The sequence below is a fragment of the Gossypium hirsutum genome, chromosome D04 (assembly GCF_007990345.1).
Source record: "Gossypium hirsutum isolate 1008001.06 chromosome D04, Gossypium_hirsutum_v2.1, whole genome shotgun sequence".
Classification (NCBI taxonomy): domain Eukaryota; kingdom Viridiplantae; phylum Streptophyta; class Magnoliopsida; order Malvales; family Malvaceae; genus Gossypium; species Gossypium hirsutum.
This window is the reverse complement of record NC_053440.1, coordinates 23,557,027-23,584,530: the sequence shown is the minus strand read 5'-3', so window position 1 is coordinate 23,584,530 and position 27,504 is coordinate 23,557,027. Positions and strand designations below refer to the sequence as shown.

Sequence of the window (27,504 nt, the reverse complement as noted above, 5' to 3'; positions counted from 1 at the left end):
ATTCAAATAAATTTTAAACAGTTTTTCTAGAACAGTTAATCGCAGACATCATTCTTAGCAGATACCACTTATGTTGAACTATACTCTAACCCAACCCAATTCATACTCATTCTAATGAGAAACACTTCAGATCATTTAGAAGAATTTCTACACGTTTTTGTTACAGGGTACAAGACCTCCAAAATAAAGATCAACTCAAATTCTTTCAAGTCTTAGAACCAGATGTGATACTAATTACATATAATAAATGCTAATAACTAAGATTTCCACCTTAACAACATATATAGTTCAAACTGATGAACTCATACATCAAATATGCCTTTATAATAATTTGATAGATAACCACGGCGGATACCCTCTTTGAACATACTAAATCATACTTGTTTCCAATAAACTTCCTTTAAGACTTATTCGATTTTATCTCAAAACTTTTCACACTAAAACTCTAGACAGATCATATCTTCGGCATAGACTTACCAGAGTACGCCATTAGGGCCAGACAGAATACACCACAAAGGCAATATACAGAGTATGCCACAAAGGCAACATAATGCCAAAACGGCTAAAGATTTCCACAAAGGCTAACAAAATGCCATGAAGGCCCAATCAGAATATGCCCTAAAGGTCAAATAAAAATATGCCATAAAGGCTAATAGAATGCCATCCAGTAACCCTATGAATTGCCATGTTTGTGATATGGATTTGCCTAAACTCACATCTCGTGAGGTTTGTAATGCCCCAAATATTTAAGTTTTTAATTTTTGCATGTTTTGACACAATTACTTGTTTGCTTCGGTGGCTAAGTAATTTTGGTGTGTTTGGGAGTGTTTGAGGAGCTTGGGTTCAAGTTTTGTCCTTGGAAGAATTTTTAGTTTTGCTTTTAAATGAATCTGGACATTGGTATATAGGCCTTATAATTAATAGTGTTTGTTTTATGATATAAGAAGAGCTTGTGGTCTAGTGGCAAGGTGGCGTGTTGTGTAACTGTGAGGTCTAAAGTTCAAGTCCTGGGTTGCGGAATGGACAATTTATTTTGCTAATTGAGATGGGTAGGTGGTGGAGTTGGACTAAAATACTGCTAAATGGAGTTTGAATTGGTCATAGAAGGAGTTGAGGAGAATTTGGTAGAGTAAATCAAGGAGGGATAAAGGGAGAGATATTAGGAGAAAATCAAGGAATTTGATTAGATGGGAGGTGTTGTGTCGTTTGGGGGACTTTAGCTTTGAGTATTCGGCTAAGGGGGGAAAAGGTTGCCATTTTCAGCTTTTGGAGGGACTTTTTTGGGGTAGCATCTACCGAAAATTGGTCTTTAGGCATTAGAGTATCGGTTTTGGGGTTATTTTTGTTTCTCTCTACCCAAATTTAGCAACTTTGGGAAGTATCTCTGGGTTGTCCACTTTCTTTTCTGCTCTCCCCTCTTCTCTTGTTGTCGAACCATCTCTCTTCTCTTCTCTTCTTCCCCTCTTCATTCCTGTGCTTCAAGTGTTGTTGACTACCGGTAAAGTGTTATGCTCTTCACTCTATTCTCTTCTTTCTCTGTTTCCAAAAACTGAATACCCTTCTTCGTAATCTTTGATTATCGACTGCTGATGCTTTCCTCTCAATGTGCTGCTTGTTGCGGTTTCAAGGCTTTCCTCGAGGAGGGGTGGCGTGTAAGTGATATTAAAGTTGTCGAACCACTCTCTCATTCTTTGATCAAGATAAGTAGGCTAGTATTTCTATTAAGTGTAGGTTGAATGTTCCTATGGTTATATAAATGATCATGTGAGGATTTCAACCACATGATTAAACAATACTGTTTAATGAAGTTCGTTTGTACTGTAGATATCCGTCAAATAGATTGAAGTCTATTTTCGTCAATAGTATAGGGGGTTAAGTCACTTTTGACTAATCGAGATAGGTTTTAATTTCAATATTGGTTAAGGGTATAAAGAGGGACTTTAACCCTATTGTTCAGTGACTAACGGAAAACCTTATTTGAATGTAGGCTTCGGTGTTCGTGGATTTTGGTGCAGTTTCACAATCAGGTGTGTAATCACCCCCACTGCAATCGTAGATCGGCAAAAATTCAAAAAGCCGTAAATACTTTGAGTCCACATGGGCGTGCGATTCCTCGAGTCGTAAGCCCAACTTGCAATTCGTGGGCAAATGACTGAAATACCCTCGGAGAGTAAAATGATCAAAATGCCCCCGCAAGGGAAAATGACTGAAATACCTCCGTAGGGTAAAATGATTGAAATACCCCTGGAGGGTAAAATTATCGAAATACCCTTAAAGGGTAAAATGACCAAAATACCCCTGATGGGTAAAATGATCGAAATACCCCCAAATGGTAAAATGACTAAAATACCCTCAAAGGGTAAATTGACTGAAATACCCTCATCGAGTAAAATGATTGGTATACCCCTAGGAGATGAAATGACCGTTATAGCCTTATGATATTTATGGTTGATTTGTTCTATGATATATATATGACTGTTACTGAGTACAACGTTTTGCATTCACGTATGATTTATGACATGGCAAACTGCATGGGGTTGGGATACTGATATGGGGGAAGTATACTGTACTGGTGGCTTTTCCACATATACTGTTACTAGCAGCTTTGCTGCAATTCTATTACTGGTAGCTTTGTTGCGATATTGGTGTGCTGGCAGGGTGGGTCGATTTTATCCTCACATGGTGTGTTGGTGGTACAGAGTGGTGTGTTGGCTGGATTGGGATGGGTTGAAATATTATACTGTACTAGGGTAAGGCCCACACTATTACTATATTGGGCTAAGGCCCACATTGTTACTATTTTGGGCTAAGGCCCACACTGTACTGTTACTGTATAGGGCTCAGGCCCAGACTGATACTGCATGACTACTGATTGAATGTTAGGGGATTACACGCTGAGTTTCATAAACTCACCCTCTCCATTTAACTGTGCAGGTAATCCTCAGCCTTAGGCGATTCGGTGCTGCGAGAGACTCGAAGGTGGTCACACGACTGCTGCTGTTCATGCTTGCTTTTATTTTAATTTAAATTATAAGTTGGGTTTTGTTTTTGTAATAAGGCATTTGAGTTGGTTTAAATTTCTAATTGGGATTTTATTTACATATTTTAAACAACTAGATAGGAGAAGATGACTTTTTAAAAAAAATAATTACTGATTTGAAAGAACGAGTTTTAAACAATAGAATTTAAAAAGCTTTTGCAATTTTAGACCAACTTATTAAAACAATATCAAATAACAAGATAAACATTTTGTCTGGTTTATTTGTTAAGTAATTAATAAAGGGGGTTTATTGTAAGCTTAGAAATAAACTTCTACCAACGAGTTAAATTTTTGAAAGACACTTCAATGTGACACGTCAGATTCGACCATAACATCTAGGCCGGGTTTGGGCTGTTACGTTTAGTGGTATCAAAGCCAACTTGCAAAACTCGACTGTGGAATGGGTTTTTGAAAATATTGGAATTTCTAGAAAACTGTTTTTGAAGTATTTTGGAAAGGTTTACAAGTTTGGCACACTGAGTCTCCAACGCCAAATCTGTAAGTTTCTTTGCACTGTAGACTACTTGAACTAAAATTCATTGAGAGATTACTATAGATAGATTGTACTAAAACTCTTAAATTAGAGAAAACTGAGACTGTAGGAAAATTGGAAACTGTAGGGAGACTCTCGAATTACGAAAACAAACTCTGATTATTGCTTTTCATAAGAAAACTGTTAATAATTACTGGAATTACTAACTAATGCATAAAACTTCGTAATCAAATTATACGTTATTCGATATGAACACTAGAGGTACTTGCAGAAGGGGTACACGAGGTCGTGGTAGAGGTCGAGGAAGTGCCAGGGCTGGGTCTTCGGCATTTGGCCACATGCCTAATGCTTGGGCTAGGGAAGCACCAGCTTCACCGATGACTAAGGTGGGATCATTTGATCGAGCGGCTGGGGATGATGCACTATCCCAAGCTATGATCCGCATTCTGGAAAAGGTCGTAGGGACCAATACTAGTGCTGTAGGCCGTGGGTCGATTTTAGAAAGACTCCAGTCAAATGGAGCGAAAATTTTTTGGGGTATTTCTGGAGTAGCCCCTAATGTGGCTGAATACTGGTTGGAAGCCACGGAGCGAATAATGGATGATCTCGACTGTACTTCTGAGCAAAATTAAAAGGTGCAATGTCTTTACTGCGAGATGAAGCCTATCAGTGGTGGCTTACTGTGAGAAAAGGTACTCAGGTTGACCGGTTAACGTGGGATTTCTTTAACTCGGCATTTCAAGGGAAGTATGTTGGCACAAATTATGGGGATGCCCGAAGAAAGGAATTTTTGAGTTTGATCCAGGGGAATACAACTGTTGCAGAATATGAGGCAGAGTTTCTGCGACTGAGTCGTTATGCTCGTGGGATAGTGGCAACTGAATATGAACGTTGTGTGTGATTTGAGGACGGCCTCCGAGATGAGTTTTGAGTTTTGATAGCTCTGTAGAGGGAGCGAGATTTTGCTGCCCTAGTTGAAAAAGAAAAAATCACCAAGGATGTGAAGCGCTCTGAGTGCCAGAATCATGAGAATGATAGTGGATATAAAAGGGATTTTAAGCCCTCCAGTTTTTCTGGAAGGCCTGGAAAGAAGGCCAAGTTTGATGGGCCAGTCCAAGTTGGGGTTCCTGTGGCAAGACCATAGTCTTGTGCTGATTGTGGGAGACATCATCTAGGTGAGTACTTGAAGAAGATTGGGGCATGTTTCAGATGTGGGTCTGTGGAGCATCAAGTTAAGAATTGTCCTCAAAGGCCTGTTCAGATGCAAGCTGCAGGTCAGGATTTTGCTCAGCCAGCGAGAAGTCGTCAGCAGCCACCGAGGGGCCGTGGGCAGGTTAAAGGTGAAAATGGTGTGGGACTAGGTCGTGGAACGTTAGGCAGAGGTGTTGGTAACAGTGAGGCGAGGCAACCAGCACTGGTCTATGCTGCTCATCGCCGAGAGGATGGTGACGCTCCAGATGTTATAACTGGTACGTTCCTAATATATAATGTACCTTACACTACTTTAATTGATATAGGGTCTACACATTCATACATTGCATGCACTGTGTCTGGTACCTTGGGTATCATGTGTGAGAGTACTGTTAATGAGATGATTGTGTTAAGTCCATTGGGACAATCAGTAAGGGTAGACAAGTTGTTCAAAGATGTGCCCCAAGAGGTTCAAGGAGTTATATTTCTAGCAGATTTAATGGAGCTACTGTTTGGTGAATTTGACCTAATCTTAGGGATGGATTGGTTGGTTAAACACCGTGAAAATTTGGATTGTGCTGCTAAGCGTATGATATTAAAAACTATTGAGGATGAGGAGGTGGTTGTGATTGGGGAGCGAAGGGACTTTCTATCTAATGTGATCTCTACATTAAGGGCTGAAAATTTGGTTTGTAAGGGTTGTGAGGCGTTTTTAGCCTATATTGGTGTACTAATTCTGAGGTTCCTTCTGTTGGAGATATCAGAACTGTTAAGGATTTTTTTGATGTTTTTCCTGATGAGTTCCCTGGGTTGCCTCCGAGCCGCGAAGTTGAATTTGGTATTGAGCTCTTACCGAGAACAGCTCAAGTGTCCATCGCCCCTTATAGGATGGCACCGAAGGAGTTGGTGGAATTAAAAGCTCAAATCCAGGAACGGTTGGATCGAGGATTCATTCGACCTAATGTGTCTCCGTGGGGAGCACCGGTATTGTTTGTAAAGAAGAAGGATGGGACCATGCGCATGTGCATTGACTATCGGTAATTTAATAAACTGACTACCAAGAATAAGTATCATTTTTTGAGGATAGATGATTTATTTGATCAGCTGCGAGGAGTTTTAGTTTTCTCAACAATAGATCTTCGTTCTGGGTACCATCAGTTGAGGGTTAAGGAGGCTGACATCTATAAGACTACGTTTAGGACTCGTTATGGTCATTACGAGTTCATAGTGATGCCGTTTGGGCTGACGAATGCACCAGCAGCCTTCGTGGATTTCATGAACCTAGTTTTCCAACCCTACATGGATCAATTTGTGGTGGTGTTTATAGAAGATATCTTGGTGTATTCGAGAACCGAGGATGAACATGATGCTCATCTTAGAATTATTTTGCAGATTTTAAGAGAGAAGCAGTTGTACGCTAAGTTCAGCAAGTGTGAGTTCTGGTTGCGAGAAGTGACATTTCTGGGTCATGTGGTATCTTCCGAGAGGATTAGGGTTGATCCTCGAAAATTTGAAGTCGTACTGGATTGGAAACCATCTAAGACCGTATCTAAAATTTGAAGTTTTCTAGGTCTGGCAGGGTATTACAGACATTTTGTTGAGGGGTTTTCCTTGATTGATGCACCTCTAAGTTGTTGCGAAAGGGGGTATCATTACTGGACTGATAAGTAGCAAGATAGTTTTGAGAAACTGAAGAAAGTTCTGACTAAAGCCGCTATCTTAATACAGCCAGAGTCTGGGAAGGAATTCACTATCTATGTGATGTGTCACATATTGGTTTGGGTTCTGTGTTGATGCAGGAAGGTAAGGTGGTTGCTTATGCGTCTCACCAGCTTAAGCCTCACGAGGTGAATTATCCTACTCACGACTTGGAGTTAGCCGTTGTGGTATTCAAACTAAAAATTTGGAGGCACCATTTATATGGTGAGAAGTGTACTATCTACACAGATCACAAGAGCCTTAAGTATCTCCTCACTCAGAAGGAGCTAAATCTTAAGCAGCGAAGATGGATAGAGCTGCTTAAGAATTACGATTGCTCAATTGAGTATCACCCTGGTAAGGCTAACGTGGTAGCTGACGCACTGAGCCGTAGGGCTGTATCCGATTTAAGAGCGATGTTTGCTCGTCTCAGCTTATTTGATGATGGTAGCTTGTTGGCTGAGCTACAAGTTAGACCGACGTGGACTGAGTAGATTAAGGGTAAACGGTTGTTGGATGAGTCACTGGTTGCTCGTTTCCGACAGGTTAAGAGTGGGGAAACTTCAGTTTTTAGTTGAATGGTGAAGGAGTATTGTTGTTTCCGTGGGAGAGTCTGTGTACTGAGGGATGTCGATTTGAGGTAGTCTATACTGCGTGAGGTGCATAGTAGTCCTTATGCTATGCATCCTGGTAGGAATAAAATGTACCGTGACCTTCGTGACTTATATTGGTGGTCTGGTCTTAAGCGTGAAGTTACTCATTTTGTGGGTAAGTGTTTAACTTGTCAGCAAGTGAAGGCTAAACACTAGTTACCTTCAAGGTTACTGGAACGACAGAAATGTGCAAGTGTACACAATCACAACAAGTAATAAAGTGACAAGTAAATGTCGAGTTATCGTACCCACAGGGATTGTAAAAAAGAATATTTATGAAATTAATGTTAAAACACTTTGGTGATGGAAAATATTTTGGTTTAGAGATGATTAAAAACTAAGGGTTAAAAACTAAGTAAAAAAAATTTAAAAATAAAAAGCTTCTAATGCACGATTTCAAATAAGGTTTAATCAAGATGATATAATTGTGTTGGATTAATTACATTCCTTTAACTTAGAATTATTAGACTTATGTTTATACTACTACGAACAAATTCACGGCAACTCGGTAATTTGCTAACTACTGCTCATACATACTTATTAGCTTAATCAATCTCTTGAACATTTTTCAATATCAATCCAAGCGATTAATCAATCTTCACAAGCATATAAAAGATCAAGTGAGGTAACAGAGTATTTCTACCTTGAAACAGTTTAATCACAATAATCTTGCAAGTTATGCAAGGCATATGTATCGCCAAATACAATGCTAAATTAACTTTAGATACCTTAGAAGAATAAACATGCACTGATTAAGTATTGTGTCGACTAATTGCAATTTCAATACGATTTAATAATTAATTCATTAGTTATCTAACAATTAATATTGCAAGAATAACTTAGGCATGTTTTTAATTAATCAAGCTTCTAACCGAGGCCTTTAACAGCACAAAAACAATTTCAATAATTCAAGCAGGCAAATTATAATCAACCCAACATGGATTAAATTCAAGCTAGATTGATTAAAATAACCATTTCAATAGCATAAACATTCATCAATATGTTTGTCAAAACAACAACAAAACTTAAAGAGATAGGGAACAAAAAGCAAATCCGGTGTTTCTCCGTGGCTTGACTGAGTTCTCCGCTCTTCATTCTCCGTTGTCCTCAGCTATCAAGGTGGCTTATGAACACTTTAATTTCTGCTCAACAATGGCTGATGAGGACCTCTTTCTCAAGAGAAGAAATCGGCACTTGAACAAAAGAGAAAATCGGAAGGAAAAGTTGAGAGAAATTGAGAGAGGAGAAAAGAGAATAAGAGTGTAAGGGATGAGTTGAATGATCAGCAAGGGGTGGCTTTTATAGCTGATTGTGGCTGCTAAAAATAGAAAATTCCATCAGCCAAATAAACCCCCATTGGCTGGCAACACACATGGCAAAGTTGAGAGTTTCAACTTTGCTAAAAATAGCCTGGGGCAAATCCATAAAGCCACATTTTTTGGAGGGGTTTGAATGCAAGATTGAAAGTTCTTCAAGGGATTCTTTGCAAGCTAATTTAGTCAGCTAAAATTCTTATTTGGGTCAGCATACAGAAGGTTCTGGGGAGCCCAATTGGTGGCTGGTTCGGTTCACTAGATTCGGTTCAACCAATGCGGTTAAACGTGACCCTTTTCTCCATAATTAATTAATAATAGTTTATTTAGCCCAAATTAAATTGGGAATAAATTAAAATTAATTATATTATGAATTAACACACATTTTTGGACCATCTTAGGCTGGAAATAAATTTGCCTCGATGCTTCAAATTGCTTCTCGATTTTATTCTTCGAGCATTGTCTGTCGAGCCAATTTTCGCCCTTTGTGCGAATCTGTCGAAAATAGTCAAAATTAATCAAAATTAACTATAAAATTAATTAAAATTAATCATGTTCATATTTTTAACATAATTTAATTATTTTATAATATTTAATTATTTTTCGACAAGAATTTAACCAAAATAGCATGATTTAAAGTTAAAAAGGGCATGTAAAAACACATAAATTTTCGTGTTTCCACACCCCTAAACTTAATTCATTGCTCGTCCCGAGTAATGCACAAATTTGAAAAGAATTTTCTCGGAAACACTTTTTGAAAATCTCCTTTAGAACAACATTCTTCCCAAAACCATGAAATCAATATACTTATGCTCTAAAACAAGAAATTTGATAATTATGCTACTCAAGTATATATATATCGTTTAAATTAATCTCAACAATTACTACAATAGCAAAATTAGACTAAATGTTTCTTAATAAAGACATGTTAATCGCTACCAATTTGATTTTAATCCCTTATTCAAAATTAAATTGCAATCATTAAGCTTAACTGATGTCTTCATATGTTGAACTGAGTAATTTCTCTCCACTAATGTAGGTAACATTGGAACTTTGAATCAATAGGTCTTTAACAAGGTTGTAACATGGCTGGGCTTAGGGGTAGGTAAAAGATAGATAATTTTAGGTTTAAAAACAACCCTAGACTCAGCTTGTATCGGACCTTTCAAAATAATTACCTTCAATACATCAACTTTTCTTTCCTTTTCACATGCTCTTTAGTGCAATTTACTTCAAGTACATATGCTTTTTTTTCGAGTATTTTACTGCATGTACTACAATTTTTAGAGCATTTCATACTTCTTTGCAACTCCCCCAAACTTATATCCAAAGAATACTTTGAATAGTACTGAGTCTAGTGTTTGGGACATTTTTAAGATAGTTAAGAAAAGTGATGGCTAACTTTGTAAGGGTTCAAATAAAATTAGGCCATAAAGTCTCAAAGTTGGGTTTCAAAGGATAAAAATTTCATCATGGTTGGTTTGAAAGGCTCAAATGGTCTAAACAAAAGTTGCCTAAATCATTTTCAACGTTCCATGCTTCCTAGGATTTTGCCTCAAGAAACTACTAAGTCAATTCTAAAGACTTAAACTTTCATGCATGCCTAACTTTCCTAAAGAACTAAAATTTTATGGTATGATTTGCATGCTTCATTAGAAATACATTTCATGTCATTATTAAGCTAACATAACAATTTATTGAAATAATCAAACTTTATTCATACTTAAATTTAGCATACTTAACAAAATTCAAATTTATTGAAAAAATATATATCATATTCATAATTAAAAGAAAAAATTTATTCTAAGTGGAAATAATTTCAATTTTCGGTCCCCCCAACTTAAAATGAACAATGTCCTCATTGTTTAAAGTGAATAGATACTATACACTAGGTAGGATTCTAGAAAAGAGGAGGTGAGTTAATTTGACTACTTAAGTACCAAGCTCTTCCTAGATCCAATCATAGACATGTCTATACCTATTGCCACACTTTAGACTTTACTACTTGTCCATATTTACTTTTGATTTCCATCTCTTATTTTATTGTGCAGAAATAAAAAAACTCCTAATTAATTCTAATTCTAAGCTAAGTTGATAAAAATTAATAAATAAATTATAAATAATATAATTATATATTAAAGTTTATCAAATTATTAATAATATTAAATATATTTATTCTAGATGCTTTTTGAAAATATTCACAAAGAAAGGCACCTAGTTTTTTCTATTTACGAAAAGACCAACTAAATTTTAAAAATAATTCAATTAAGTCCCTAGACTTAATGAAAATTTAAAATTGAGTTGCAAATTAAAACTTGGATCAAAATTGACCCTTTTATTTGAAACTAAAAATTTATTTTTCCATTTAGGGGATAATTTCTTGGAAAATTATGTCAAAATAAATTCTCAGGAAAGATTGGAGGGGTAACAAACGGTCCCGCTTAAGTTTCAATCTCCTAGACAGAATTTATTTAAACATACTTTACCCGAAAATATACCCTAAATCATTTATTCAAAGAGAAAAATGAAAAATTAAGTATCCGATAAAATGAACGAGATTTTATCCCGTTCAATTTTATCTCCCCAATAATGTTTTAGGCACTGAGGATTAACTCGGAAATTACCTCCCTTACCTTGCAGTTCAACAACTCCGTATGGATAGACTTGGTGAATCGTAAATGGACCGGACCAATGTGATTTTAACTTACCTGGAAAGAACTTCAATTTGGAATTGAACAATAAGACTTGCGGGCCTCTTCAAATTCTCGAACTCGAATGTGGTTGTCATGTCATTTCTTGAGTCTTTCTGTAAGTAATTTGGCATTTTCATATGAGAACATTCGGAACTCTTCTAACTCATTGAGTTGTAACATCTGTTTCTCTTTCGCGAGCTTAAGATCCAAATTAAGCCGTTGAAGAGCCCAGTAAGCTTTGTGCTCTAACTCCAATGGTAGATGGCAGGCTTTCCCAAAGACCAACCTATAGGGTGACATCCCTAACGGTGACATCCCATAAAGCATCATCTAATCTGATGGACCAATCTCATCGGTTCGGGCAGACTACCTTCTCAAGTATGCCTTTGATCTCCTTATTTGCCAGTTCAGCTTGCCCATTTGTCTGCAGATGGTAAGCTGTTGCAACCTTGTGTTTCACTCCGTGCTTGTCTAATAACCATTTTAACCACTTGTTCACAAAATGGGATCCTTCATCACTGATGATAGCTCTTCGGGTTCCAAACCTTGTGAACACATGCTTCTGCAGAAACTTTATCACAACCTTAGCATCATTTCTTAGATATGCCTTGGCCACGACCCACTTAGAAAAATAGTCTACTGCTACTAGTATGTACTTGTGACCACAAGATAGAGGAAAAGGACCAAGAAAGTCAATACCCCATACATCGAACAACTCTACCTCAATGATGTTTGTTCGAGGCATCTCATTTCTGTTGGTGACATTTCCAACCCTTTGACATGGATCACTGCTCTTCACGTACGTATATGCATCCTTGAATAGTGTTGGCCAAAAGAATCCGGCTTGCAATACTTTGGCCACTGTACGTGTACCTCTGAAGTGTCCCCCACTTGGAGCTGAGTGACAGTGGTATAAAATCTTCGGTATTTCATCTTCTGCCACGTATCTCTTGATCATCTGATCTGCACACTTTTTAAACACATATGGCTCTTCCCAGAAATACTACTTCACATCGTGAAGAAAATTTTTCCTTTGTTGATACGTCTTATCAATTGGCATCAAATCACAAGCTAAATAGTTAGCAATATCAGCGAACCAATAAGTATTATGGACATGATTTACCTTCAGGATATGTTCGTCTGGAAACATCTCTTGAATTGGTATAAGAGGAGAATTCCCTTATTGTGGCTCCAATCTGGACAAGTGATCTGCTACTTGATTTTTGACTCCCTTTCGATCTTAAATTTCTAGATCGAACTCTTGAAGTAGAAGTACCCATCAGGTCAACCTCAGCTTAGAGTCTTTCTTCGCAAGTAAATACTTAATTGTCGAGTGGTTCGTATAGGCAGTCACTTTGGTACCTACCAGATAAGCTCAAAACTTGTCGAAAGCAAACACAATAGTAAGTAATTCTTTTTTTGTTACCGTATAATTCAGTTGAGCTCCTGTTAGGGTTCGACTTGCATAGTAGATGAGATGAAAAACTTTGTTCCTTGCTGGCCGAAGACAGCTCCAATTGTAAAGTCACTTGCATCACACATCAATTCGAATGGCAAATCCCAGTCTGGTGTTTCGATTGTGGGTGCCGTGACTAATCGACTCTTCAAATCGTTGAAGGCTTTTAAGCATTCCTCATCAAAATTGAATATAGAGTCCTTCTCCTGTAACACCCCAAACCCGAGACCGTCACCGGAGTCGAATACGAGGTGTTGACAGACTTTTAAAAAAATTTTCCAGACACTGCCCAGTCTGAGTACTAGTCGCTTCAAAAATCATATCTCGAGTTTCACAACTCGAAAATCAGTTTTGTGATTTTTCCCTGAAACTAGACTCATGTCCCCACCTATATATTTTTTTCTAGAATTTTTGGTCGGGCCAATTAGTACAGTTTATTAGTCAAAGTCTCTCATGTTACAGGGGTCGACTACACTGACCTTTTCCCATTACGACTGGGATATCTCTCTGCACAGGGCTTCAATACTAATGCCGTTTGTTTCTATGGAAACTAGACTCAGAGAGGAATCCATACATATATGGTATGACCCCTAATTATCTCTGGTCAATTTATAGTGAATTTCCAAAGGCGGAACAGTGAATCCAGAAACTGTTCTGGCCCTGTTCCACAAGAACCCGAATATCTCTTCCTGTACTGTTCCTATAATTGTTTCGTTACTTCCATATGAAAGTAGATTCATCAAGGTTCGATTACATAATTTATTCACTATTTAATTCCACTCCTACGAATTTATGTGATTTTTCAATTCTACACCACTGTTGCTGTCAAAATCTGTTTTCAAGATAAACTTTACCTATTTTGTGGTTACCATGGACCAACTAGGGTTTTGCCATACATAGGTCCACATGTGATCATATTTAGCCATTCCAATGGCTGATCATTAGCCCAACACTTCCATTTCAATCCATAGTCACATCGTGAAACCATATATATATACATACATAAACACAAATGGTCTAATGCCATACTCCACATCTACAAGCCATTTTCGCGTGGCTTTACACACATACATCACAAAAGAACTTAAACAACAGGGGGTAGTCCTATACATGCCATATCCAGAGTTCAACTAAAAGAGTACCAAAAGAGCTTGATAGTGTAGATGACTTCGACTTCGCTGATCCCGAATCCGATAGCTAACGAACAAAATCTATAAAACAGAGAGCCAAAGCAACCGGGTAAGCATTTTAAGCTTAGTAAGTCTCAAGTAATGAAGTCGGCTTTAACTACAGTATTACATTCACATAGCTAACTAAGTCACTTTAATAACACACATTTTCATAATCATACTTCATCAACATATATACACAAGATATCAACCTTTCTAAAAGCCGAAAATTCGTTAGCCGATCACACGAATACTATTTAAAATGAATCGACTTTTCCAATGCACATGCAAACATACCGTATCGTTCGGGTTGGTCGAGCATATTTATTAAATTAGTTACAGCACAAAACGCTCACATTCAAACCCAAGTTTCTTCGGTATTTAACCGAATACAGCCGCAAACATATTTGCCTTCGGGTCTTAACCCGGACATATGAACTCGCATAATTGCCTTCGGGTCTTAGCCCGGATATATCATCCCGCATAATTGCCTTCGGGTCATAGCCCGGATATATCAACTCGCATAATTGCCTTCGGGTCTTAGCCCGGATATATCAACTCACATAATTGCCTTCGGGTCATAACCCGGATATATCAACTCGCATAATTGCCTTCGGGTCTTAGCCCGGATATATCAACTCGCATAATTGCCTTCGGGTCTTAGCCCGGATATATCAACTCGCATAATTGCCTTCGGGTCTTAGCCCGGATATGTCAACTCGCATAATTGCCTTCGGGTCATAACCCGGATATGTCAACTCGCATAATTGCCTTCGGGTCATAACCCGGATATATTCCAATGTTCATGCACACATATGTCAATAATCATAACACATCCATATCATTTCTTCGTTACTAAGGCTCAAACACAAAACATTTATTAAACCTTTCAAATTTCGGCTCAGTAGCCGCACACAAAGAGCATAATTCCAATTGGCTTTATAACATAGTCTCTAAGCACATTCGACTATCCGTCATAGTATGACTATTCATTTCAATATAATTCAAGTAGGGTCATTACTCGAAGACTTACCTCAAATGTCGTCGAACGACTTCAACGGCTATTCAATTACTTTTTCCTTCCCTTTATCGGATCTAGTTCCCCTTTGCTCTTGAGCTTAAGTTCAACAAAATTTAAAATAGTCATTAATCGACTATTCAAGTATTACTTTCAGAATAATATTATATATATTGATCCGACTTTCACACACATAGATTATAGCAAGCTTTATATTAATCAATAAATAATTCATCGGCAAACTTTCATTAATGTTTACAACAAAATCACATATTCACTACGAGCTGTTTTCCTGAGCAGTAGTTACTAAATTACTTATAACTGGAGCTACTAAACTCCAAATCACTTGCTGTTAATTTTCCCTGAATATAGACTCGTATATCTTCCATCCATAAAATTTTCAGAATTTTAGGCTTGGCCAATCAATACCAGATTTTTCTTAAAGTTTCCCCTGTTCACTGTTTGACTATTCTGACCACTCTTCACTACGAATCCAATTTCTCACTTTACAGAATTCAAAATGTGTTGTATTTGATCTCATTAGAAACTAGACTCATTAAGGAGTCTAAGCATATAAATTTATCTTATAATCATTTTTGTACAATTTATAATGATTTTCTAAAAACAGAACAGGGAATCCAGCAGTCATTATGACTCAGCCCCACAATGCTTCAAATATCTCAAGATCGGTAACTCTTTTGTTTTTATAGTTTCTTTTGTAAGAAAATAGACTCTTCAAGCTTTAATGACATAATTCACTCAGCTTCTAATTCAACTCCTATAATTTATGGCGATTTTCCAAAATCACCTTACTGCTGCTGTCCCCAAACAGATTATCACCAAATCAAATACTAACATTAGCATTTCACCTTAATAGCTAGCTTACCAAGTCTTGATTTAACATATAGTTCACACATATCACATTCAGCTATATATATATACATTTATCATATTTATTATTAACAAAGTATGCTCATGACAAATTTACTCCCAATCGCATCTCAAAATTCATCAAGCTTAGAACACATTTACTAATTAAATTCGGTAGTTTAATCACTTTACTAACCACTTATACATATAATTCCATTCAACATTATAACCCATTATCACTCATTTAGCCGATTATAGAGAATTAAACATAATATCTCTAGGATATACTCTACATGGCCGAACACACTACATTAATTTCCAACATTACCTAGGTAATTACCTATAGGTTCTTATACCTTAAATTCACACATTTAGCCTTTTAATGCCTATTGATCGATCCTTTGGTCCTAACAAGAACCAATTAACATGCAAGGAACCTAATCATAGAGGAAGAAATTTACATTCTAAATAGGCTCAATCTTTGACCGAATGTACTAGGCTCCTCTAAGCCACTCATCCAAAAATCTTTACCCCATTCTAGTCACTCTCCCATTGTTCCATCCTTGCAAAGCCTATAGTTCACTCGGCCACTCAACCCACAACCTATCGAAACTTCAATTCAAACTCATTAGCCGAATATACATATACTTATAATAAGCACATATAACATCTTCTTCAAGACACATTCGGCTATGGCATAATTTCCTTATAAAACCCAATTAATCAATCCACCTTAACCGAAACTTAACTCATACAAAACCTATCTTCAAACCATAAAATAGGTAGAAGTTAAACTAATCATCCAAATGGTGCATAAGTTTTCCAAGAATGACATTGAACTTACCTTACTTTAGGTATCCCCCTTAGCCGAATTTTCTTCCCCAAAGGCTTTTCTTCCTCTTCTTTCTCTAGTTACGGCAATGGAGGAGAAAACATAGGCTAACTTTGGTTTCTCCTCCCACTAACTTGTATTTTATTAACCTTATTCATTATTTCATTTTGTAACATAAACTATTAGCATAAAATAGTTATAATATTATTTAATCCATAACATGGCCGGCCACCCTATTTAACTTGGGTAAATTGACATGCAAAACCACTCCTTTCAATGCATGTACTATTAGACCATTGTAAATTAGCCTCTCACTTTCCAACAAAGTTTCATATAAGTCCAATAAAAAAAAATTCACATAAAGATGATCAAATTAATGCATGAGACTTTCACACATGCATTTACTCACATCATAAACACAGAATATAACTTTTAATCATTTATAAGACTCGGTTTAGCAGTCCCGAAACCACTTCCCGACTAGGGTCAGTTTTGGGTTGTCACAACTCTCCCCCACTTAAGAAATTTTCGTCCCCGAAAATCTTACCGGTGAATAGGTTTGGGTATCGTTCTTTCATCGAGCTCTCAGTTTCCCAAGTAGCTTCCTCGATCCCGTGTTTGAGCCATAACACCTTAACTAACGGAACCCTTCTGTTTCGCAACTCTTTTACTTCACGAGCTAGGATACGAATCGGTTCTTCTTCATAACTCAAGTCAGATTGAATTTCAACTTCCGAGGGATTAATCACATGTGACGGATCGGATCTATAACGTCGTAGCATCGAAACATGAAAAACATTGTGAATCCTTTCAAGTTCAGGGGGTAAAATCAATCTATATGCCACTGAACCAATTCTTTCGGATATTTCATACGGCCCAATGAATCTTGGGCTCAACTTGCCCTTACGGCCGAACCTGAGTATCTTTTTCCAAGGTGAAACCTTAAGGAACACTCTGTCTCCCACCTGATACTCGATGTCTTTTCGTTTCAAATCTGCGTACGACTTCTGACGATCCGTGGCTACGTTCAGACTTTCACGGATTACCTTTACTTTCTGTTCAGCATCTTTAATCAAATCAACTCCGAAAATTTTACTTTCACCGAGCTCGGTCCAAAACAATGGTGTACGGCATTTAAGACCGTACAAAGCCTCGTAGGGTGCCATCTTAATACTTGATTGAAAACTATTGTTGTAAGCGAATTCAATCAAAGGTAAGTACCGTTCCCATGAACTACTGAACTCGAGGATGCAACATCTCAACATATCCTCAAGTATCTGAATTATCCGCTCGGATTGACCATCGGTTTGTGGATGAAAAGCGGTGCTAAAATGCAGCTTGGTACCCAAAGCTTCTTGCAACTTCTTCCAAAATCGCGAGGTGAATCTCGGATCTCTATCCGACACAATAGAAATCGGTACCCCGTGTAATCTCACAATCTGAGAAACATACAATTCAGCTAGTTTATCCAATGAAAAATCCGTATGCACGGGGATGAAATGAGCCGACTTAGTCAGTCTATCAACAATAACCCATATCGCATCCTTCTTACTTGCTGACAAAGGCAGTCCGGACACAAAGTCCATTGTGACTCGATCCCATTTCCACTCGGGTATCATGATCGGCTGGAGTAATCCCGAAGGCACTTGATGTTCCGCTTTCACTTGTTGACATATTAAACATCTCGAAACAAAGTCAGAGATGTCCCGTTTCATACCATGCCACCAAAATTGACGTTTCAAATCGTTGTACATTTTCGTACTCCCCGGGTGAACTGACATTCGGCTACTAACACACTGTCTGGTAGAATAGACAAATGCACGTTCATCGCTCGTAAAGCAAACAATGACTTCCGGCTTAAGGCGTCCGCAACCACGTTAGCCTTTCCCGGGTGGTAATCAATGACAAGCTCGTAATCTTTCAACAACTCAAGCCAACGTCTTTGTCGCAGATTCAAGTCTCGTTGAGTCATCAAATATTTGAGACTTTTGTGATCCGAAAATACATGGCACTTCTCACCAAACAGATAATGTCGCCATATTTTTAAAGCAAACACGATGGCAGCTAGTTCGAGATCATGGGTCGGATAATTCCTCTCGTGTGGCTTCAATTGTCTCGACGCATAGGCCACGACTCGACCTTCTTGCATCAATACGCAACCCAACCCAAGTAGGGATGCGTCACTATAGATGACAAACTCTTTACCCGATTCGGGTTGCACCAAAATTGGAGCTTCAGTCAAATGAGTTTTCAGTTGGTCGAAACTTTTCTGACATTTCTCCGTCCACTCGAACTTAACATCCTTTTGAAGTAGCTTCGTCATTGGTGTGGCTATCATCGAGAAACCTTTCACAAATCGTCGGTAATAACCGGCGAGCCCTAAAAAGCTCCGAACTTCAGTAACATTTCTCGGAGGTTTCCAGTCAAGTATGGCTGAAATTTTGTTCGGGTCAACTCGAATACCCGACGCGGATACCACATGACCCAAGAAGCTAACCTCTCTTAACCAGAACTCACACTTACTGAACTTAGCATATAACTGCTTATCCCGTAAAATATGCAACACTAGTCTCAGGTGCTCAGCATGTTCGGTCTCATCTCTTGAATAGACTAAGATGTCATCAATGAACACAACTACGAACCGATCCAAATATGGTCTGAAGATCCGATTCATCAAATCCATAAATACTGCCGGGGCATTAGTGAGCCCAAACGGCATCACTAAGAATTCGTAGTGACCGTACCTCGTTCTGAAAGCAGTTTTGGGTACGTCTGAATCTCGAATCCGCAACTGATAATAACCCGATCTCAAATCTATTTTTGAGAACACTGAGGCCCCCTTTAGTTGATCAAACAAATCATCGATACGCGGTAGTGGGTATTTATTCTTTATCGTCACTTTATTCAGTTGACGATAGTCAATGCACAACCTCATGGTTCCGTCCTTCTTTTTCACGAACAATACTGGTGCACCCCAAGGTGAGAAACTTGGCCGAGCGAAACCTCTATCCGTCAATTCTTGCAGCTGAGCTTTCAACTCTTTTAACTCAGTTGGTGCCATACGATACGGAGCTATCGAAATCGGCATAGTCCCAGGTACAAGCTCAATACCAAACTCTACCTCCCGAACAGGTGGTAAACCCGGTAATTCTTCCGGAAAAACATCCGGGTATTCACAAACCACCGGCACAGATTCGGGTTTCTTTTCTAATTCTTTGTCATCAAGCACATATGCAAGGTATGCTTCGCACCCTTTTCTCACATATTTCTGTGCCAACATTGCTGATATTACAGCTGGTATCCCCTCCAAGTCCGCGGACTCAATTCGGACTACTTCGTTATTTGCGCACCTCAAATCAATAGTCTTGCTCTTGCAATTCACAATCGCATCATGCACGGTCAACCAATCCAACCCAAGGATAACATCAAATTCATCAAACGGCAAAAGCATCAAGTCCGCTGGAAAACAGGAACCTCGAATTGCTAGGGGACATTTCTTACACACTTTGTCGACAAGTACATAACGACCCAAGGGATTTGACACCCGAATTACAAACTCAGTAGACTCAATAGGTAAAGTCTTACTGGATGCTAAGGTTTCACATATGTAAGAATGAGTAGAACCGGGGTCAATCAAAGCAATTACATTAGTATCAAAGAGAGTAAAAGTACCGGTAATAACATCAGGCGAAGAAGCATCCTCGCGGGCACGTATAGCATATGCTCTAGCAGGTGCACGAGCCTCGGATCTGGTCGTAGCATCTCTAGATCCTCTCTGACCACCACTAGCATTGCCCATATTTCTAGATGGTCTACCTCGAGCAGTGGTAGCACCCGGTCTCCCACTCTGATTTACATTCTGTTCAGACAGCCTCGGGCAATCTTTAATGAAGTGGTCCGCTAATCCGCACTTGTAACAGGAGCGGTCATGGAATCTACAGCTCCCCAAATGCCATTTACCGCAATGTCGACATTCCGTTCGGCCTCGACGTTCATTCCCAACACTGGCGACTGAAGTGCCTCGTGTACCCACAGGGGGTCGATCACGATCTCGTCTAAAAAGGCCCGAAGTGCTTTTAGACCGGCCCACATCATCTCGAAATTTCTTCGATGCCTGTTGATGAGACTTTCCCGAGAATCTTTTACGAAACTCCCCGGTTCCCACATCAACTTTTTGTTTTTCCTTTCTAAGCTCTTCGGCTTTACAAGCTCGCTCGACAAGTACTACGAACTCTCGTATCTCAAGAATGCCAACGAACATTTTTATATCTTCATTCAGCCCATCTTCGAAGCGTTTACACATAACAGCCTCGGACGAAACACATTCCCGAGCGTATCTACTAAGTCTAACAAATTTTCGCTCGTAATCAGTAACTGACATAGAACCTTGCTTAAGCTCAAGAAATTCCTTCCGTTTTTGATCAACAAATCTCTGACTGATATACTTTTTCCGAAACTCAGTTTGGAAAAACTCCCAAGTTACTTGCTCCCGGGGCACGACAGAAGTCAGAGTACTCCACCAATAGTAGGCAGAATCACGTAGCAAGGAGATAGCACACTTTAGACATTCATCGGGTGTACAAGATAGCTCATCGAGTACCCGGATAGTGTTGTCCAACCAAAATTCAGCTTGCTCGGCATCGTCGCTATCCGTAGCTTTAAATTCAGTAGCCCCCTGTTTTCGGATTCGGTCAACTGGGGGCTTATTTGACCTTATTTGGTCAGTTACCGGAGGTATTGTAGGTGCGGGGGTGGTGTTTGTCGGGAATGGAGGTTGTGGAACAGCCGTATTAGTTCGAATGTATTGGTTGAACCAATCATTCATCACGCTATAGAAAGCTTGTCTAGCTTCATCGTTCGGGTTACTCGCATTAGGTTGAGAGTCCACCGGCGCTGTCCCTTGTGCGGGAGCAGGCGCTACACTCTCAAGATCATCAGCTACCACTCGGTTGGGATCGGGATCCATTACTATAAATAAACACATTTGCAAATGTCAGAAATCACCACACTATCAATTAATCACATAAAATGGCATGTATAGCTAGACCCCAACACATTACGGTAGTCCTAGAATCGACTAAACCGTAGCTCTGATACCACTAAATTGTAACACCCCAAACCCGAGACCGTCACCGGAGTCGAATACGAGGTGTTGACAGACTTTTAAAAAAATTTTCCAGACACTGCCCAGTCTGAGTACTAGTCGCTTCAAAAATCATATCTCGAGTTTCACAACTCGAAATCAGTTTTGTGATTTTTCCCTGAAACTAGACTCATGTCCCCACCTATATATTTTTTTCTAGAATTTTTGGTCGGGCCAATTAGTACAGTTTATTAGTCAAAGTCTCTCATGTTACAGGGGTCGACTACACTGACCTTTTCCCATTACGACTGGGATATCTCTCTGCACAGGGCTTCAATACTAATGCCGTTTGTTTCTATGGAAACTAGACTCAGAGAGGAATCCATACATATATGGTATGACCCCTAATTATCTCTGGTCAATTTATAGTGAATTTCCAAAGGCGGAACAGTGAATCCAGAAACTGTTCTGGCCCTGTTCCACAAGAACCCGAATATCTCTTCCTGTACTGTTCCTATAATTGTTTCGTTACTTCCATATGAAAGTAGATTCATCAAGGTTCGATTACATAATTTATTCACTATTTAATTCCACTCCTACGAATTTATGTGATTTTTCAATTCTACACCACTGTTGCTGTCAAAATCTGTTTTCAAGATAAACTTTACCTATTTTGTGGTTACCATGGACCAACTAGGGTTTTGCCATACATAGGTCCACATGTGATCATATTTAGCCATTCCAATGGCTGATCATTAGCCCAACACTTCCATTTCAATCCATAGTCACATCGTGAAACCATATATATATACATACATAAACACAAATGGTCTAATGCCATACTCCACATCTACAAGCCATTTTCGCGTGGCTTTACACACATACATCACAAAAGAACTTAAACAACAGGGGTAGTCCTATACATGCCATATCCAGAGTTCAACTAAAAGAGTACCAAAAGAGCTTGATAGTGTAGATGACTTCGACTTCGCTGATCCCGAATCCGATAGCTAACGAACAAAATCTATAAAACAGAGAGCCAAAGCAACCGGGTAAGCATTTTAAGCTTAGTAAGTCTCAAGTAATGAAGTCGGCTTTAACTACAGTATTACATTCACATAGCTAACTAAGTCACTTTAATAACACACATTTTCATAATCATACTTCATCAACATATATACACAAGATATCAACCTCTCTAAAAGCCGAAAATTCGTTAGCCGATCACACGAATACTATTTAAAATGAATCGACTTTTCCAATGCACATGCAAACATACCGTATCGTTCGGGTTGGTCGAGCATATTTATTAAATTAGTTACAGCACAAAACGCTCACATTCAAACCCAAGTTTCTTCGGTATTTAACCGAATACAGCCGCAAACATATTTGCCTTCGGGTCTTAACCCGGACATATGAACTCGCATAATTGCCTTCGGGTCTTAGCCCGGATATATCATCCCGCATAATTGCCTTCGGGTCATAGCCCGGATATATCAACTCGCATAATTGCCTTCGGGTCTTAGCCCGGATATATCAACTCACATAATTGCCTTCGGGTCATAACCCGGATATATCAACTCGCATAATTGCCTTCGGGTCTTAGCCCGGATATATCAACTCGCATAATTGCCTTCGGGTCTTAGCCCGGATATATCAACTCGCATAATTGCCTTCGGGTCTTAGCCCGGATATGTCAACTCGCATAATTGCCTTCGGGTCATAACCCGGATATGTCAACTCGCATAATTGCCTTCGGGTCATAACCCGGATATATTCCAATGTTCATGCACACATATGTCAATAATCATAACACATCCATATCATTTCTTCGTTACTAAGGCTCAAACACAAAACATTTATTAAACCTTTCAAATTTCGGCTCAGTAGCCGCACACAAAGAGCATAATTCCAATTGGCTTTATAACATAGTCTCTAAGCACATTCGACTATCCGTCATAGTATGACTATTCATTTCAATATAATTCAAGTAGGGTCATTACTCGAAGACTTACCTCAAATGTCGTCGAACGACTTCAACGGCTATTCAATTACTTTTTCCTTCCCTTTATCGGATCTAGTTCCCCTTTGCTCTTGAGCTTAAGTTCAACAAAATTTAAAATAGTCATTAATCGACTATTCAAGTATTACTTTCAGAATAATATTATATATATTGATCCGACTTTCACACACATAGATTATAGCAAGCTTTATATTAATCAATAAATAATTCATCGGCAAACTTTCATTAATGTTTACAACAAAATCACATATTCACTACGAGCTGTTTTCCTGAGCAGTAGTTACTAAATTACTTATAACTGGAGCTACTAAACTCCAAATCACTTGCCGTTAATTTTCCCTGAATATAGACTCGTATATCTTCCATCCATAAAATTTTCAGAATTTTAGGCTTGGCCAATCAATACCAGATTTTTCTTAAAGTTTCCCCTGTTCACTGTTTGACTATTCTGACCACTCTTCACTACGAATCCAATTTCTCACTTTACAGAATTCAAAATGTGTTGTATTTGATCTCATTAGAAACTAGACTCATTAAGGAGTCTAAGCATATAAATTTTATCTTATAATCATTTTTGTACAATTTATAATGATTTTCTAAAAACAGAACAGGGAATCCAGCAGTCATTATGACTCAGCCCCACAATGCTTCAAATATCTCAAGATCGGTAACTCTTTTGTTTTTATAGTTTCTTTTGTAAGAAATAGACTCTTCAAGCTTTAATGACATAATTCACTCAGCTTCTAATTCAACTCCTATAATTTATGGCGATTTTCCAAAATCACCTTACTGCTGCTGTCCCCAAACAGATTATCACCAAATCAAATACTAACATTAGCATTTCACCTTAATAGCTAGCTTACCAAGTCTTGATTTAACATATAGTTCACACATATCACATTCAGCTATATATATATACATTTATCATATTTATTATTAACAAAGTATGCTCATGACAAATTTACTCCCAATCGCATCTCAAAATTCATCAAGCTTAGAACACATTTACTAATTAAATTCGGTAGTTTAATCACTTTACTAACCACTTATACATATAATTCCATTCAACATTATAACCCATTATCACTCATTTAGCCGATTATAGAGAATTAAACATAATATCTCTAGGATATACTCTACATGGCCGAACACACTACATTAATTTCCAACATTACCTAGGTAATTACCTATAGGTTCTTATACCTTAAATTCACACATTTAGCCTTTTAATGCCTATTGATCGATCCTTTGGTCCTAACAAGAACCAATTAACATGCAAGGAACCTAATCATAGAGGAAGAAATTTACATTCTAAATAGGCTCAATCTTTGACCGAATGTACTAGGCTCCTCTAAGCCACTCATCCAAAAATCTTTACCCCATTCTAGTCACTCTCCCATTGTTCCATCCTTGCAAAGCCTATAGTTCACTCGGCCACTCAACCCACAACCTATCGAAACTTCAATTCAAACTCATTAGCCGAATATACATATACTTATAATAAGCACATATAACATCTTCTTCAAGACACATTCGGCTATGGCATAATTTCCTTATAAAACCCAATTAATCAATCCACCTTAACCGAAACTTAACTCATACAAAACCTATCTTCAAACCATAAAATAGGTAGAAGTTAAACTAATCATCCAAATGGTGCATAAGTTTTCCAAGAATGACATTGAACTTACCTTACTTTAGGTATCCCCCTTAGCCGAATTTTCTTCCCCAAAGGCTTTTCTTCCTCTTCTTTCTCTAGTTACGGCAATGGAGGAGAAAACATAGGCTAACTTTGGTTTCTCCTCCCACTAACTTGTATTTTATTAACCTTATTCATTATTTCATTTGTAACATAAACTATTAGCATAAAATAGTTATAATATTATTTAATCCATAACATGGCCGGCCACCCTATTTAACTTGGGTAAATTGACATGCAAAACCACTCCTTTCAATGCATGTACTATTAGACCATTGTAAATTAGCCTCTCACTTTCCAACAAAGTTTCATATAAGTCCAATAAAAAAAATTCACATAAAGATGATCAAATTAATGCATGAGACTTTCACACATGCATTTACTCACATCATAAACACAGAATATAACTTTTAATCATTTATAAGACTCGGTTTAGCAGTCCCGAAACCACTTCCCGACTAGGGTCAGTTTTGGGCTGTCACAACTCCAATAATTTTCATAAGGGTTTAGCAACTTTAGAGAAGTCCTTGATAAATCTTCAATAAAAATCGGCGTGGCCCAAAATGCTCCTAAACCTTTACAGATGTTGGAGGTGGGAGTTTCTCAATAACGCCTACCTTTGCTTTGTCTACCTAGATCCCATGTCTCGTTATCCGATCCCCTAAAACAACTCCTCGTACCATAAAATGGCACTTTTCCCAGTTGAGTACGAGATTCGTTTCTTCATATCGCCTTAGTACCTTAGTTAGATTGGCTAAGCAATCATCGTAAGTATCTCTGAATACTAAAAAATCATCCATAAAAAAATTCCAAATATCTCTCAACCATGTCAATAAAAATAGACATCATACATATTTGAAATGTAGCAGGTGCATTACATAAACCAAATGGCATGCGTCTAAATGCAAACGTACCGTACGGGCAGGTGAATGTCGTTTTGTGTTAATCTTCCGGTGCTACTGTAATCTGATTATACCCTGAGTATCCATCGAGAAAATAGTAGTAACCTCGTCCTGCGAATCTATCCATCATCTAGTCCAAGAACGGCAAAGGAAAGTGATCTTTCCCAGTCGCCTTATTCAGCTTTTAGTAATCGATGTAGATTCTCCATCCCGTAACCGTTCTAGTCGGTATCAACTCATTGTTCTCGTTCTCTACGACCGTGATACCTCCTTTTTTGGCACGCACTGGACTGAGCTTACCCATGAACTGTCTGAGATGGGATAGGTGATACCCGCATCTAACCACTTAATGATCTCTTTTTTTACTACGTCCTTCATGATGGGGTTCAGCCTCTATTGTCCATCGACCGTCCTTTTTTTGCCATCTTCCAGGATAATCTTGTACATGAATACAGATGGACTAATACCGCGAACATCAGCTATAGACCATCCGATGGCCTTCTAGAATTGTTTCAGAACTAAGATAAGTTTCTCTTCTTGCTTAGTGGTCAACAATCACAAGCAGAGTAGAAGCGTTACCTAAATAAACGTATTTTAAATGAAAAGGTAATACCTTGAGTTCTAATTTAGGTGGCTCCTCGATCGATGCTTTGGGTTGGGAATAGTCCCTCTTTTCTAACTCCAAAGATTCAAAACGGGATTACGGATTAAATCCCCTTTGATTAGCTTCTAGCAAAGCTAAGTATTCATCCTCCTCTTCATCATTTGGAGGATCCAATGTGAAAATTCTTTCCAGTGGGTCCTCAACATAGTTGAGTTCCTTCTCCACTATTAAACCCTCTAAATCGAACACTGCAGAGTAATCATCTATTTTGTCAGGAAATCGCATAGACTTAAAAACATTAAATGTTACCTGATCATCCTGAACACGCATAGTGAGCTCGTCCTTCTGCATATCAACAAGGGTCCTTCCAGTTGCTAGGAACGGCCTTCCTAGGATGATTGGTAGTTATTTGTCTGCTTCAAAATCTAGAATTACAAAGTCAGCAGGAAAGATAAACTTATCTACACGTACCAATACGTCCTCGATTTTTCCTTCTAGATGTGCTAAGGATCGATGTACTTGTTGAAGCGTAACTATAGTTGGTCTAACTCCTATCCCCAACTTCCTAATATGGACATAGGCATCAAGTTGATACTTACACCTAAGTCACATAATGCCTTACCACAATATGTTGGTCTAGTGTTGTACGGTATGGTAAACATCCAAGATCCTTCAATTTTGGGGGTAGTTTGTCTTGAAGATATGCACTGCATTCCTTCGTCAGAGCTACCGTCTCAAATTCTCCAAGTCTTCGTTTCTTAGACAGA

At 38.3% G+C, this 27,504-nt stretch overlaps 1 protein-coding gene across 1 annotated transcript in view; it reads left to right on the top strand.

The window, feature by feature from the left end:
- Nucleotides 1–4,173: 4,173 nt before the first annotated feature.
- Nucleotides 4,174–27,504, top strand: part of LOC107898203 (uncharacterized) — a 32,010-nt gene continuing 8,679 nt past the window's right edge. The window contains exons 1-4 of the mRNA XM_016823736.1: nucleotides 4,174–4,428; nucleotides 4,483–4,631; nucleotides 4,743–5,270; nucleotides 5,441–5,591. Coding sequence (XP_016679225.1) covers nucleotides 4,174–4,428; nucleotides 4,483–4,631; nucleotides 4,743–5,270; nucleotides 5,441–5,591 — 1,083 coding nt within the window. The remainder of the gene's footprint in view (nucleotides 4,429–4,482; nucleotides 4,632–4,742; nucleotides 5,271–5,440; nucleotides 5,592–27,504) is intronic.